At 57.9% G+C, this 15,373-nt stretch overlaps 1 protein-coding gene across 5 annotated transcripts in view; it reads left to right on the top strand.

Moving 5' to 3' along the window:
* Positions 1–15,373, top strand: part of AGRN (agrin) — a 99,604-nt gene that overhangs the window by 69,527 nt on the left and 14,704 nt on the right. For all 5 annotated transcript variants that reach the window (XM_086764550.1, XM_086764548.1, XM_086764552.1 and 2 more), the window contains 17 exons: positions 337–558; positions 2,194–2,388; positions 3,501–3,701; positions 4,733–4,878; positions 5,052–5,157; positions 5,511–5,624; positions 6,898–7,062; positions 7,585–7,728; positions 7,935–8,059; positions 8,350–8,455; positions 8,644–9,027; positions 9,182–9,316; positions 10,670–10,797; positions 12,799–12,913; positions 13,238–13,357; positions 13,834–14,190; positions 14,818–15,010. In XM_086764550.1, coding sequence (XP_086620676.1) covers positions 337–558; positions 2,194–2,388; positions 3,501–3,701; positions 4,733–4,878; positions 5,052–5,157; positions 5,511–5,624; positions 6,898–7,062; positions 7,585–7,728; positions 7,935–8,059; positions 8,350–8,455; positions 8,644–9,027; positions 9,182–9,316; positions 10,670–10,797; positions 12,799–12,913; positions 13,238–13,357; positions 13,834–14,190; positions 14,818–15,010 — 2,956 coding nt within the window. The remainder of the gene's footprint in view (positions 1–336; positions 559–2,193; positions 2,389–3,500; positions 3,702–4,732; positions 4,879–5,051; positions 5,158–5,510; positions 5,625–6,897; positions 7,063–7,584; positions 7,729–7,934; positions 8,060–8,349; positions 8,456–8,643; positions 9,028–9,181; positions 9,317–10,669; positions 10,798–12,798; positions 12,914–13,237; positions 13,358–13,833; positions 14,191–14,817; positions 15,011–15,373) is intronic.

Below are 15,373 nucleotides of genomic sequence, written 5' to 3'. Positions count from 1 at the left end.
GGGACAGAACGTAGCTGGGATGGGGATGGGACAGAGGAGATGAGGCGGGAGTCCTGTTCATGGCGTGCAGGGAGGAGACCTTGTGCCTGCTTCCCATCCCTAACCTCTGCCAAGCATGGGGAAGGGGCTGAGCCGGGCATGTCGGGATGGCATGGAGGGCGCAGGGCTGATGCCGAGGCCCGGAGCTCTGTGCGTTCGCCACGGCTTGAGGGGGGAAGCCGGCGTGGGCCTGCGGCTGGGGATGCTGGCATGCGTTGCTGTGCACAGTGCCACGGGGGAGCCGGGGAAGCGGCGAGCTGAGACCGGTGCTTTTCTTCTCTCCTGTCCCCTCTGCAGACCTGGGCACGCCCAGCCCGTGCCTGAGCGTGGAGTGCACCTTCGGGGCCACCTGCGTGGTGAAGAACCAGGAGGCCGTGTGTGAGTGCCAGCAGGTGTGCCAGGGCCGCTACGACCCCGTCTGCGGCAGCGACAACCGCACCTACGGCAACCCCTGCGAGCTGGACTCCATGGCCTGCGTCCTCAAGCGGGAGATCAAAGTGAAGCACAAGGGACCCTGCGGTAAGAGCCCATCTGCGGGGGTTCCTCCTCCTCACGCTGCCGGCCACGGCTGGGTTTGCTTGCTGGGAGGTGTCTTGGGCACAAGCGTGGCCCCATCCATGGGGAGACAGGGCTGTTGGGGTATTTTTGTGCTTTGGTTGCCGCCGCGCGCAACTCAAACTTGTACACAGCCATTCCATCTGCAGGCTCTCCCTTCGTGCCGGCCCAGCTTTGCCAGTCAGAAACCCGGGCTAGCTGGGTTCTCCCAGGACAAAAATCTGCCAGGTTGGTCAGGGAGGGCTGAGCTCACTGTGGTTCTGTCAAAATACGGTCTTTCTGCCCCTGGCTGGGTGTCAGGAGCTGGTGCCTATCTCTCCACCTAAGGCCGGTGTGTGTGAGGCAGCAGTGCCCCTGTAAAAGCCAAGCTTGATCCCTTACAGTCATCACCCCACTGAGCTGTGTTTGCAAACACACTCCTGAGCTGTAAGGGCTTTGAGACAGCAAAGAAAAGGAAGAACCTTCCTTCAGAAAAGGAAGATATCCCCCCCGCTTCCAATGTGCAGAGCTCCCCGCTGCAGCACAGCATCCCAGTGGGATTCAGGTCGGAAGAAAATGCGGGTACCGACTCTCCGCAGCGACAGCGAAGGATGCAAATGCTTCGGCCGTCGGGCACACGCGCTTTGAGTGCCCTGTGGGAAAGAGCTGCCCTTGTCTGCAGCCCCTCTCCGACCCGCAGAGCCCCAGCGTGGCTGCGAGCTTTGTGCCGTAGATAGAAACCTCCCGGCCAACCGTCTGCGCCGGCCGAGCGGGGGGTTGCTGCATCTTCCCTCCCCCATGCAAAGGCAGCAGCTGCTGTGTGAAAGAAAAATAAGAAAAAAAACCCATCTTTGAGCCAAATTCCTTGTGAATTGGACGGCGGGGAGGGAAGAGGGGTGTTTGAAGGAGAAAACGAAGCCGGGAATTGCTACGCAGGAGTGAGGAGAGAGGAGACGTGCTGGCTGGAGTCCGGTCTCTCCTGCAGCGGGTGATAGCTCCTTTGCAAGTGAGTTATTAGGAAAATAAATTGCTCTGACCCCAGCCCGTGTGTGTTTGCAGCAGGCGGGCTCGGGGTCCCGCTGCGGGAAGCGGCAGGGCGCTGTGGGTCGGTGCTGTGTTACACGTGCCTCCAGCATCCCTGATGAACGAGGGGAAGACAGTGCCCCGCTTCCCGGCCGACCTTCTCCTCCCATCCTGCTGACCGGCCGGGTGTGAATCCCGCCGCCTCTCTCCCCCGGGAGACTGGCCGCTCGCTGCCTGCGATGCTGCGCTCCTCCTCCCGAGGCTGGGGCTGATTTATCGCTCCTCAGAATTGCTCTCAGCCCCCCTGCTCCGGTGACATTTCATCGCGGTTCCTCCTAGCCCTGATTTCCAAGTAATTATTGCCTTTCTGCCTCCGAGCCTGGCTCTCCCTCCTCCTGCAGCCCTCGTCCCTGCTCCTTCCCTTGCGCTGTGCCCCGCGGCTCCCGCTACCGAGAAGGTTGCCGGCATCTGCAGGGGCTCGACCTGGGGGAGGAGGTCGCAGTGGGGTTTTATTTCTGCTCTAGCACTTCATTAGGCAGCGTTGCCTGCCTGACCTGTTGTTTTAACCCTACGGGTTTCGTTCTTCCCTCTGCGCAGAGCGTTGTGGCAAGTGCCAGTTTGGGGCCATCTGCGAGGCGGAGACGGGAAGGTGCGTGTGCCCCACGGAGTGCGTCCCCTCCTCTCAGCCCGTGTGCGGCACAGACGGCAACACGTACGGCAGCGAGTGCGAGCTCCACGTCCGGGCGTGCACGCAGCAGACGAACATTTTGGTAGCTGCCCAAGGAGACTGCAGTGAGTTTGGCAAGGTCCCCTTCTTCCCTGGGCTCGCTGCTGCTGGTGGCGTTGTGGAGAGCGGACGCTCAGCCCCGCTGGCTGCCAGGCTCCGCGGAGCTGCCCGACCGCAGCTCGCCGGTCGTTTGTAGCGCTCGCAGCCCATGGATTTGTCAGCCCTGGGAGGCACCAGAGGAACCCCAGGGTGGGGATGTTGCGGAGGGTCTCCCCAGCTCTCCAACCCTTTGTTGGTTCTTTTCCGGACTTGCCGGGAGGGTATCGGCTCTGGAGTGACAGGGCTTGCCCAGGGACGCCCAGGAGCCTGGCCCTGGGCTGGAGCTACTGGTTGGTCACTCGGAGACCCTGCCTGAGGCTTTTCACTCGGTCTGGCGTGGTCTTCACTTTCGGCGTCACAATAATTGGGCATCTTGAGTCTCTCAGGCAGGTTCTCCTGTTTAACCCCAGCTGTGCGTCATAGGTGGTGTCTGCCCTCTTTGTTACTTGTCTGAGCCAAACAAAGAAATTGGACTCCTGTCCATTGAGCCAAGCAAATAAATTGGTCTCAACACACGTTAAGACCTACCACCAGCACCGAAAGCATCGAGGGTCTGTTTGATCACAGAGTTCATCTCAGCAGCTTTCCCTCCCCTCCATCCCCTGGGGTTAATTCCTCTTTGCTCATATATTTCGTCCCCACTCCCCAGCACAGGGAACTGTCTGTGCTAATTTCTTAATGAATTAAAAGCCCTGCCTAGGTTCTTCATTTGGAGAAATGCTGCTTCAGTAAAAGCAATGCTTTGAGCCTCAAAAAACCTGTCCATCTGGGTCTGTGTTCCGAGGCTGACCTCTGTGCATGGCGATGCTCTCAAAATTTGGGAGAGAAGAGCAATCGAGTGTGACAGATGACTCCCGGTGCTCCATGGGCACGGTGAGCAGGAGTCAAAATACGCCATGAGATAAATGGGATTTCTTACTGGTGTCCTAGAAAAAGCTGTTGGACACAACACCTATGGGTGCTGATGGGAATCAGAAATGCTCAGGACTGGCAGTTGTCCATGGCAGGGTCTTTGCAATAATAAATGTTAAAAGGTCCCTACGACGTCTCACGGTGGTTCCTCCCTCTCACCCCACAGAATCCTGCGGCAGCGCGGTGTGCTCCTTCGGCAGCCGGTGCGTGGGCGGGCAGTGTGTGTGCCCGCGCTGCGAGAGGCAGCCCGTCGCTCGGGTGTGCGGCAGCGATGGCCTCACCTACGACAATCAGTGCGAGCTGCGGGTGGCCTCCTGCCAGCAGAAGAAGAGCATTGAGGTTACCAGGATGGGGCCGTGTGAGGATGGTAGGTTGCCGCCGTTCCTCAGGCTGCGAAAGGCGGGGGAAAGGGTGCCCCCGTGGGTTATTTTTGGCTGAATCTAAATGCAGGAGGTGTGTAAACCTCTGACGTGCTGAGCTGGCTAGCTGAGATTCTCTGGCTCGTTGCACGTGTAGTCGAGCTGGAAAGGACGTCAGAGGGGAAGACGTAACATGGTGTTTGATCACAGCCCTTCTTGGGGAATTTCAGATTGATGTTCCTCTGGGAAAAGATCTTAAATAATTCTCTGTGTAATGCCAAAGCCCAGCCTTTGATCCCTCAATAAAAAGGGCCAGGTTTTCCTTCCCCCTCCACCTTCCCCTTTTAAGAAGCCTTTGAAATCAGCAACATCTCTCTCTTGCTGCTGGAGCTCCGAGCGTCTTACGGTGAGGCAGCCAGGCTGGGGCCAGCGTTGAGATATTGTTAAGAATATCTGCCTAACTGAACTTGAAACTAAACCTAAGCCCCATCCCTTCCTCCGCTCCGGTTTCTGTGTTGGTGTTAGCAGCCGCGCTGTGTGTTTGGGAGGGCAGGAGAAGGGGAAGGAGCCGGATCAAAGCACGGAGTTAAGCTGTCGCTAAGACAAGTGGCAGCCCTTCTGCTGTCTGTGGCTGTGCGCTGTCTGATCTCCAGGTTGCCTGCGGGGCGCTGGTAGCTGCAGCATCCTTGTTTTTGCTCCTGCGGTGGTGCTTTAGGGAGGAAGACCTCATGCTAAAGCATCCCCTTGCAGTTTTCATTGCCTAGGCTTAGCACAATCTTGTGACGGCGCTGGGAGAATTGCTTTCTCCGAGGGTGCGGGATCTTCTCTGAGGTCCTAATGTATGTGGGACAGGATTCTGGGGTTGCCTGTGCTGAGGAGGTTCGATCTGCTGTGCTGTGGATGGGGCTGTGCAGCTGTGGGCTGCTTCTCTCCCTGACACCAGGACAAGGAGGGTTTTGGCCCCATCCCCTCAGCTTTTCCCCAAACCCTTCCCTGCTGGGTGCGAGCCCTTTCTCACCGTCATCCTCCTTCGCTGCAGAGTGCGGCTCAGGCGGCTCGGGCTCCGGCGACGGTAGCGAGTGTGAACAGGACCGGTGCCGGCAGTACGGTGGCTGGTGGGACGAGGACGCAGAGGATGACCGCTGCGTGTGTGACTTCACCTGCCTGGCGGTGCCGCGCAGCCCGGTAAGCACGCCGAGCGGTTCCGGGCTGCCTGCTGCGGTCCTCGCTCCTCTCCTCTCTTCTCCTTGGTTGCCTTCCCGCATGCTTCCTGGGCAGGAGAGGGCATCCCATGGATAGGGAACCTGCCTTCCTGTGCCAGGGACTGCCCTGAGCGGTTCCCCTCCCTGTCCTGGCAGGTGTGTGGCTCTGATGGTGTCACCTACACCAACGAGTGTGAGCTGAAGAAGACACGGTGTGAAAAACGCCAGGATCTCTATGTCACTAGCCAAGGAGCCTGCCGCGGTGAGTCCCCCGGAGGCAGCCAGCCCCCCGGGCTGACACGAGCTGTGTGCGCTGGTCCCCAGCCCAGTGCCCCGCAGTGGCACGTGCCCTTTCCCTGGGCCTAAGCAAGGAAGTGCTCACTAAGGACACAGCAGCGTCTGCGTTGGCTTGCTGATCCCTGCTGCATCATTCCTGTTTCATGCCCTGTGCTTTACCTGGCCAAGGACCTCACCCCATCACCCCTTCCCAGCATCTCTGCAAACCACGGGGTTCTGCAGGAATGCTGCTAGCTGCTCCATCCGTGCATTGGCAATACTCCCCTGCGGCATCCCGCGTGCCGGAGATAACCCGTGCCTCTCTGCTTTCCTCTGCAGCCCTTGCCACAACCCCGCCGCCTCTCCTGGTTGTGCACTGCAGCCAGACCGTCTACGGATGCTGCCCAGACAACATGACCTTGGCGCTCGGAGTGGGTGCGGCTGGATGCCCAAGTGAGTGACTATTGCGTTCCCACCCTGAGGGGGGCCACGGAGGACCTTCAGGGATGGCTGGAAGGCAGGAGGGATCAAGTGGAGGGGAGACTTGGGGTCTCATCTCAGGGGAAACGAAGGAAGGTGGACCCTCCCCGTTCCTTAGCCAACTGGTGACCTCCCAGGCTCAAGAAGAGATGGAGATGTGCATGCATGCTTCACCTTCTGCACCTACTAGTGATGCTCTTGTCTTTTCAAAAGCCCCGAGTCAAATTCCAGGTCTAAGTCCCCTCTGAAATGCAGGAAGACAGGGCGGTGGCTCAGAACTTGTCCGTGGTGGACACAACAGAAGGTGTCTCTAGGGCCAGACCATGCTCTCTGTGCTTTCAACCCATTGCTAGAGGTTTAGGGTTTTTCACCGGCCCGAGTGACAGAAATATTGATTGTATCCTTGCACTGCAGGCTGAGGTGGGACAGAGCTTTTGGGCTCACCTAGGGAATCCTGCCGGCCACCGCAGGACCGGCGACTAGCGGGTGACTGCACTGTGCAGGAAGCTGAGCTGGCAAATGTTTCATTAATATTTATTAAATAATTATCGGAGGGAGCACTCTAGCAGAAGGCGCATTTTGAAAGACATTAGCGAACTCTTAACAGCTGGGGCTGTTGGGGACACACATCACCCCGCGCAGACACGATTCGCGCCGTGCTTGGGCCTGGCTGATGCCTGCTTGATGAGGATGTAGTGCTGGTTAATGTGCTGTAGAATTTAAAGAACAGACAGGGAATGTCCAGAGATCTCCTGGCAGGGGGTGCGTGGGGCGGGCTGCGGGCCGAGGTGGTGGACGAGCGGATGCGTGGTGGTGTGGTGCGTGCTGGCCAAGAGCGGGAGGAGCCGTGTCCCCTTTCTCCTGCTCCCTGGGGATAAAGGGAGCGTCTCGCTGTCTATCTTTGGATCATTTCCCTCCATCAAGTTCCTAATTAATGAATTAATAATAAACTTCTAATAGCTTTCTCCCCCTTTGATGTTAATGAGAGAGGAGTCCTTGATGACAGCAAAGCAAGCGGGTTAATCCCTGAGGATTCAGTTCCTCCTTGGAGCTGGGGCGGAGTGTGGAGAGCAGCTGGTGGAACCTCCTCCTGCCCGGCGTGAGGCCGGGTTCCCGTCCTGGCTGAGCAGCTCGGCGGCTCAGCAGTCGGTCCCTCCGCCCTGACGCAGCCCCCAGCATCCTCCCTCCTCCTCCTCGGCCAGGATTCAGCCTCACTCAGCTCTTTTTCTCTTTCTTTGGCTCGCAGGTACCTGCCAGTGCAACCCCTACGGCTCTTACGGTGGAGCCTGCGACCCCGCCACGGGGCAGTGCTCCTGCAAGCCGGGCGTGGGGGGCCTGAAGTGCGACCGCTGCGAGCCCGGCTTCTGGAATTTCCGCGGCATCGTCACTGACAGCAAGAGCGGCTGCACGCGTGAGTGTGGGCAGGGCTGGGCCGTCACCTCTCGTCCCGTGCAACTCCGTGGGGCTCGAGGCACGGTGGGGCATCGTGCCGTTCAAAACAATCACCCCTCGTGTTGGTCCTGTTGAAGTCAGCTGGTTTTGCGGAGCTTGATGACTTGCTCCATGCAGGAGAGGCGGGGTGGCCTGAAGCATCGCACGGATGCTGTTGCTCCTCCATGGTGCAGCTTGGTTAGGAGATGGTGTCTCCTTCCATGGGCCTGCTCCCTAGCCAGATGTTCTGCAGGGCTACTTGAGCCCAGCGTGAATGAGCCCCGGGGTCCCTTTGTGGAGCAGATGTGGGGTCAGGAGCCATAGGGCAGTGGGTGGAGGCAAGTTCCTGCCATTGACTTGGGGTAGCAGTCAGCATTGTGGTCCTCTCCTGGACCCTTCTCGTTGCTCTTCTCTTAGATTGCTGGGGGACCTGAGCGAATCTGCTGTTGGCTCCACAAATCCACCACCAAAACAGTGTCTTTTTTTTCCCCTTCTCGCCCAGCCTGTAACTGCGACCCGGTGGGCTCGGTGCGCGATGACTGCGAGCAAATGACCGGACTGTGCTCCTGCAAGACCGGTATCACCGGCATGAAATGCAACCAGTGTCCCAACGGCAGCAAGCTGGGCATGACTGGCTGTGAGAAAGGTGAGGGGAGCACAGAGAAATGGGTGCTTGAGTACTGCTGCTGGGTAACACACAAGCCCGTCTTGTCCACTGGTCTAAACTGGTCTAGCAAGACCCTGGGAGAGCTAAGGCCCACTGGGAGGAGAGAGAGATTTTGATCCAGCATAGCCCGTATGATTGCTACGTGTTTTGTTGGTCATCTCTTCCCCCTTCTCTCCCTATCGCAGACCCATCAGCCCCAAAATCCTGTGAGGAAATGAGCTGCGAGTTCGGGGCCTCCTGCGTGGAAGTCAATGGCTTTGCCCACTGCGAGTGCCCGTCCCCGCTCTGCTCGGAGGCCAACATGACCAAGGTTCGCAGGGGAGGCAGCCGTGGGGGGCCGAGCCGTGCACGGGGACGCGTGGCTAGCTCAGCCGCGTCGGGCTGGCACGGGCGGTGCGGGAGTCTGATGTCTCTTCCCCCCCAACAAGAAGGAGGTGGGCAAGTTCGGTCACCATCAGGTCCCTCTGTGCAGACTGTCACCTCTTTGCCTCGGAGTGACCCCAGCGAAGCCTCCGCTCCCAGCGTTTAGGGACTGGTTTATTTTGCTCAGGGCTTGGAGGAGGATAGAGGCGCAGCTCACATCTCGCCTCTGCCTCCCAGGTGTGTGGCTCTGATGGTGTCACGTACGGGGACCAGTGCCAGCTGAAGACCATCGCCTGCCGGCAGGGACAGGTCATCACGGTGAAGCACGTGGGGCAGTGCCACGGTGAGTGCCAGCTCTTCAGCACGATGCTGGTCCTGGGTCTGGTTGCCTCCCTCTGTGGTTCCTCATTGTGCAGCAGATGCACTCCCCAGGGCCGGTGCCTGAGGGTTCACAACGTTCTTTCCAGTGTCACCATCAACCTTTTCCAGACCTGCCCCTCCTTACCTACCCTCTCTTGCTGCTCCTTTCAGAGTCCATCACTCACACAAGCCACACCTCACTACCCACACCGCTGCCCACCCTACCCCTGGACAAATTAATCCTTCCTCCGCCGCTGCGGCTCACCACCCGGGCTCCAGAACCCACCGAGCTGGCCACCAGCTCCCTGCTGTTGGAAGCCAAGCCTACTGAAAGAGATCACCCCACAACAAGGCGCGTCACGACTGCCAGACCAGCCACTACGCCATGGATGACCCACGGGGTGTATAAGACCACCGTCCGGCCTCTCTCCACCGCACCGGTGGTCCTGGCCACCACCCAGCCTGCCTACGTTGAGTCGGGCAGTGCAGAAGGCAGTGGAGACCAGGAGATGGGCATCAGTGGAGACCAGGAATCTAGCGGGGCAGGCTCTGCCGGTGAGTGTGCGCTTCTTAGGCTTGACAGGTCGGTTGTGGGCTAACCCGTACCCCGTCTCTCACGACGAAGTGGAGCTGTGTCTCAGCCTCATTTTCTAACGCGGAGGTGAGGTCTTACCTCCTGCTGGTGAATCCTCCTCTCAATGCCCCGCAGGGGAAGAGGAGGTGGAAGAAAGCCAGGTAACGTCCACCCCAGCCGTCGAGAGGGCGACGTGTTACAACACCCCGCTGGGATGCTGCTCCGACGGCAAGACCGCGGCTGCTGATGCGGAAGGCAGCAACTGCCCGGGTGAGTTCGTCTTCGGTGCTGGGCTCTGGGCTCCTTTTCGGTGCTGAGGAGTCAGACTGGGCTCTGCCAGGGTGCAGGAAAGGGGAGAGATGCCGGAGAGCAGCGTGGTGCTGTGCTCGCCCGGTTCCTGTGTCCAGTCCTGGGGGCGGGGGTGTTCATGGGGACATGGTGAGCCGTGGTAGCTGCAGACGTGGTGCCCACGTGCCGCAGCCCTAGAGCTCGGGTGGGTGCTGCTGCTCACGTTGGGAGCCAGGCACTCTGCAGTTTTCTTTGCTTAGGTGACTGCTTTCTTCCTCGATGGCTCCAACCTTAAAACTTTTACCAGTGTTTTGTCCAGGCTTCTGCAGAGCTCACAACTGGCACCGGGGGGATGAGGGAATTGCTTGGATTCCCGTTTTATCTGTAAAGGGAGCTGGGCTGACCAGGACCGGTGTCCTTTCTGGGCTTCCTGCACAGTCTGAGCGATCTCAACTCACACTGTGGTTCCCAGGGGTCTACGCCGCTCCCATGACCTGTCCTGCCCACTCACGGTCCCTTTCACACTGTCCAGAGCCACCCGTGCTCAGTCAGAGTATTGGTTGCACTGTCCCTACATCCTCATTACCCTAAAAATTGTTGCTCTGGAGCTGTCTCCCAGATGTTTCCTCACTGCTCGCTGAGGTCCTTCTTAGCTGTCCCTGTTCCTTGGGGTTTGCAGCAGGACATCCCCTTTTCCTCTGGACACCGCCTTTCCCTTTTAACCCACGAAAGGACAGCTGCTAGGAACCTCCCGTGTGGTTGCCCACAGCTGAGATGTTTCTGTAGCTGCCTCTGCGCTCCCACAGCTCCCCTGGAAGGGAACCACACCTTGGGTTCCCCTTGCAGTTTTGGTCTGGTTTTGCAAGGCTGGCCACAGCCTGTTAGCTCCCAGGGATCTCCGCTTCCCTCTCCCAGCACTCCCAGGTCTTCTCCTTGTCTGGAGTCCACTTCTCACCCTCCTCTCTCCCTTGTTTGCATGCACGTGTCTGATCCTGCCGTGTTGACTATGTGCTGCTCTGGCTAACGTCTTTCTCTTGTTACTCAGCCAGTGCAGGGGGGCTGCTCTCCGGGCCGGAGCTCAGAGGAAACCGTATGGTAAAAGCTGCCATCTCCAGCCTGGTCTTTGCCATCTGCTCCAGCACCCTCTGACACTAATCCTCCATGGCGCTCTCCCAGACCCATCCAAACTAACCCCAACACTGGCACTACCCGCACACTGCCATCACCCTTTCCCCCTCAGGGACCCGAACGCTCCTCGCGGTTCTCAGCCACACGCCTGTCCCCTGCCCGCAAGCCAACTAAAGGCGTTTGTCTTGTCTACCCTCCCCCCCGTAGCTACCAAAGTCTTCCAAGGAGTCCTCATCCTGGAGGAGGTGGAAGGCCAGGAGCTGTTCTACACGCCTGAGATGGCGGACCCCAAGTCAGAGCTCTTTGGGGAGACGGCCAGGAGCATCGAGAGCGCGGTGAGTCCTTCACACGTGATCTAGGGTCTGGCTAGGGCTCTTCTGGCCTGGGCAAAAGAAGAGAGGACCCTGCCCACCTCCGCACTGTGGTGGACAGTCAACTAAACCCCAAATGTTCACTTCCAGAAACAAACCCTGTGCCAGCACCACCCTCCGTAACTGCAGACGCTCTGTCATCCGTGGAAACGGCTTTGCTTTTCCTCCTGCTTTGCCTTTTCGTTCGCGGTGGCTTCTGGGGAGGCCGTGGCCTGTCGCTGCTGTCAAATGAGAGCACAGAGACCTGTCTGCAAAATGTGTTAAGTGCTTTGGAGGAGCATTGCTCCATGGTGGAGTCTTTTTTGATTTGAGATAAGCTTAGCTCACAGAAGTTGGGAGTGAAGGCAACTTATCGCCAGGGCCAGCGCTTTCATGGGGTGGGCACTTAAGAGTGAAAGGAGATGATGCACCCGTTCTGTCTTGGAGGTACCCTCTGAATTTGTCCAATCTCTTTTTACTCTACGTGTGTTATTAGCCTCTACCACGTGTTGTGTCCATCCTTTACGTGTTGGGTCAAAAATTATCCTTTTTCAGCATGACCTTGGCAGTGAGGCTGTTTAGAAGAGGGACTCAACCTTAGCACCATGGATTTTCCAAAGTGTCCAAGGGTTTTTCATGGAGATAAGGACAAAAAAGCGTCCAAAACCCCTTTGCCACCCCAGTTCAGCTACACAACTTGGGAAGCTGCTTGTGTGAATCCAGCCTCCCACCTTTAAGGAGAACCCCCCTGCGTTGGCAGCACTTGGAGCAGACGGGCTTTGCATGGCGACGTGTACACGCGGGTACGCCAAGGAAGCGCTGGGTGGGGTAACAACATCATACTGGAGTGTGGCCCAGCAAACATAAAGCGTCTTTACGAGCAGATTAACATATTTAGAGCCGATTCCAAACGGCGCTTAGAAGTTGGCAAGCCCTCAGCGCAGTCGTATAAGCAGATGTGCGCCCGGCGTATGGTCCATATGGCTCACGCGGTTCCATATCACAATACCAGTGTTTCCCAGTACAGCAGTGGCTTCTGTCTGAGGGTGCAAACATGCAGACAAAAGCCTCATTCACTGGTTCATTCGTTCTCCCCATTAAAAAAGCGGGAGGCTTTGCTGGTCCGTGTTTTGTCGCGGGTAGGGGAAATCGGGGCATGGCACATACCCCGTCCCAAACATCTGCGGCTGGGCTGAGGGTCCCTGCTGTGGCCCTGCTGTCCCTGTGCGACCTGCCTGCAAATGGGCGTGATGTTCTCCTTTACCCCTCTGAGATCACTGTGTCCAAATTTATAGGGGGGACTATACCACGGGATGGTCACTCAGTTAATTACTTTCTTCATTCTTCGCCTTGAAGCCGAGGGAAGGAAGCGGTGGCCGCTAGCTGCAACGGCTGCCGGCCCAACGCGAGGTTGGGCAGATAGCTAGCAGGGGTCTCACAGCCCTGACTTGGACTGTCACGGTCTTCTTCACGCGACTTCAGACAAATCCCGCAACGTCTGAGAGCCAAGCTTTAAAAGGCAGCCAGGTGCTTAGAGATGCAGAATGGTGCCGTATGGGATTTTTCCAAAGTGCCTAAGCAGGCTTACGCAGCTTTAGAGGAGATCAGGAGGACTTAGGTGCCACACAATAGAAAATCCATGTATGAACTGCAAGGTGTCTCTGGCCTGGCTCTGTTCTGCTCTTCTCCATGGGTCCAATGGGGAGGGCTCCCTTTCTGGAGCCCTTTCTCCTTACCTTTCTGGATCCTGTTCCTACCTTTGACCGCAGGCCGTAAAGAACAGGGACCATCTGAAATGATCGCCCTGCACAAAGGAGCGGCATTCTCCGCATGTGTCAGGGGGTGTCTTGCAGAGGGTTGGATGCAAACCCCTGTGGGCTGAAGCCAAGGAGCCTCCCTGAGACTCACGATCTTTTACTGACAGGACCTAGGACCTCCCCGTTACTCAGTTTGTTTATCTTTCCTCCTTCACCTCCAACCAACTAGCTGGATGAGCTTTTCCGCAATTCGGACGTTAAGAAGGATTTCAAGAGCATCCGTGTCCGAGACCTGGGGCAGAGCAGCACTGTCCGTGTCATTGTGGAGTCCCACTTCGACCCAGGTAAGAGCCTCGCGGTGCCGATTCACCATGGCATCAACATCTGCCTGATGCTGGGCAGTGGGGCTGCCAGCCTGAGGAACAGGCGTGCAGCAAGGAGCATGGAAGAACCTTTTTAAAATTGGCTGGGGATATGTCTTCTGCCCAGCAAAATCAACAGATGCTGGGAGGAGGTGCACCCTAAGCTGGTGCCTGGAAGGCTGGAAGCATTTTCCTAGGGAAGGGAACGATTCGGATGCATTGTGGGGAGGTTGTGAGAGGGAAACTGCTAGGTTGGTTTGCATCTTCACTCTTGCCTTTCTCCTTTCTCCTCCTGGCTACGATCAGCCACTTCCTACACGGCAGCTGACGTCCAAGGGGCCCTGCTGAAGCAGATCAAAGCTTCCAAGAAAAAGACCATCTTGGTGAAGAAGCCCCAGGAGGAACACGTCAAATTCATGGACTTTGGTGAGCCCCCTCTGCCTGCGGTCAGTCCCCTTCTCTTGGTTTAGGCTTTCCAACGGGCAGGCTGGCTCTTCTGGTCTTGCCAGGGCCTTTCATCCGTAGCCATAACCCATCAAGTGCTTCCTCAGATGGTGCCCTCCAGAGCCAGAGCTCGGAGGTTAATCCACGTGCCCGGAATTGTTCTCAACTCAGGATGGACGCGATGGGGACGTGATATTGCTCCCCTCTTCCACAGCACATGGCCATGGCTACCTCTGTGCCGGGGCGGGAGGACAGGCAGCACCGCGGTGCTGCGGAGCCAGGCTGCACAACTGGAGCCCTGGGGCCCAGAGGGGAGAGGGCTCTTGGGCTTTGGGGCACATGGTAGCCCAGGAGAGCCACGCGTCCAAGCCTGTCATCTGCGCTGTCACCCCTCTCTGCCAGCCCCCAGAGAGGTTTCCCAAGCGCCAGCCTCCACCTGCGTTTTTGCTGTGTTGCAGACTGGATCCCCAGGCTCTTCACCACCACTGTGACCACAACCACGGCCACCACCATGGCACCCCCCACCACCCGCAGGTACACCACGGCCGCCGCCGCCACCACGGTCCGCGTCCCGCGCCCGGACGCCGCGGGCCGAGCCGGCGCCAAGCCGGCGGGAGCTGTGAGCACCAAGAGACCCACCTCCACCCTCCCTGCCACCACCCGCCGCAAGCCCACCCGCCAGCCCCCCGCCGCGAAGAAACCCTCGCGCCCCTGCGACTCTCACCCGTGCCTGCACGGCGGCACTTGCGAGGACGACGGGAAGGAGTTCACCTGCAGCTGCCCAGCCGGCAAAGGAGGAGCTGTCTGTGAGAAACGTACGTGGCTCTCACCTGCGTCTGTCCGTGCTGCGGCGTGATGCATGGTGATGGAGGGACGTGGGGATGGTCCAAACCCAGCCCCATAACATTTACCATGAGCTTCTATGGACGATTTGGTGTCACGCCGGGGGGCTTTGGGTGCTTGGGAGGGCTTCTACCTGAAAAACTTTGTCCCTAAAGCTACAAGCTGGAGCGCTCAAAGCTGCTGCTGGATGTGGGTGTCCAGTCCGGTTGATTTTCATAAGGCTTGGCCTTCCAGATCCTTTGGAAAAATCTCAGCTGCAATAAATAAAAGCCTGGAGTGATGGATGTAGATCTGTCACGCAGGATTCTGGGAGGACAGATAAAAATTACCCTAGGAGCAGGGAAGTTGAGGTGGGAGGAGCTGTGTGTGCTGCACAGCTCAGCTGAGGGCTCAGGGGATGCAATAGCTGGGCATGGAGAGGACCAACAGCACTGGTCCCGAACTGGGAGGAGCTGATGGGGCCACCACTAAAGCTAAGTACTGGGGGAGCAATACCACAGACCTGTAAAGCCTGGGAGCATTTATTTGCTCTCTGTCCTCGTACTCCTTCCTCTGCTTCATCCTCTCTTCCTTCCTCTACCCCGCCCCGGCTCTTGCAGCTATCAGGTACTTCATCCCCAGCTTTGGTGGCAAGTCCTACCTGGCCTTCAAGACAATGAAGGCCTACCACACCGTGCGCATCGCCATGGAGTTCAGGACTGTGGAGCTCAGCGGGCTGCTCCTCTACAATGGCCAGAACCGGGCCAAAGACTTCATTTCCCTGGCGCTGGTTGGCGGCTTCGTGGAGCTGAGGTGGGTGCCCTTCCCCTCAGCCCTACGTGGGGTGGAGGAAGGGGAGCGGCCGCTCTCATCAGAATGGTCCTCGCAGAATACTGGGAGGATGCTGGGCTTGAACTTGCGGACTAAGAAAATGGACAAGATGAGGAGCTTTTTTTTCCCAATATAACAGGAATACGAAGGAGACTCATTCCTTGTGGCACTTTTCAACAAAGTTAATTCGCTTACTTCAGCCTGGATTTTGAAAAGCTGAAAGGTGTGGGAGGCTGATTTTTTCTGAGCAAGTGAGAGGTCTTTTCTTGGTGCTGTCTTTGTACTGGAAAAAGAAACGCGGGGGAAAAAAAGAAAGGGAGAAAAGCCCCAGAAATCTGAGCTGAG

Source organism: Chlamydotis macqueenii, chromosome 21 (assembly GCF_036417535.1).
Source record: "Chlamydotis macqueenii isolate bChlMac1 chromosome 21, bChlMac1.mat, whole genome shotgun sequence".
NCBI classification, from domain to species: Eukaryota; Metazoa; Chordata; class Aves; order Otidiformes; family Otididae; genus Chlamydotis; species Chlamydotis macqueenii.
This window is presented reverse-complemented; position numbering and strand designations above follow the sequence as displayed.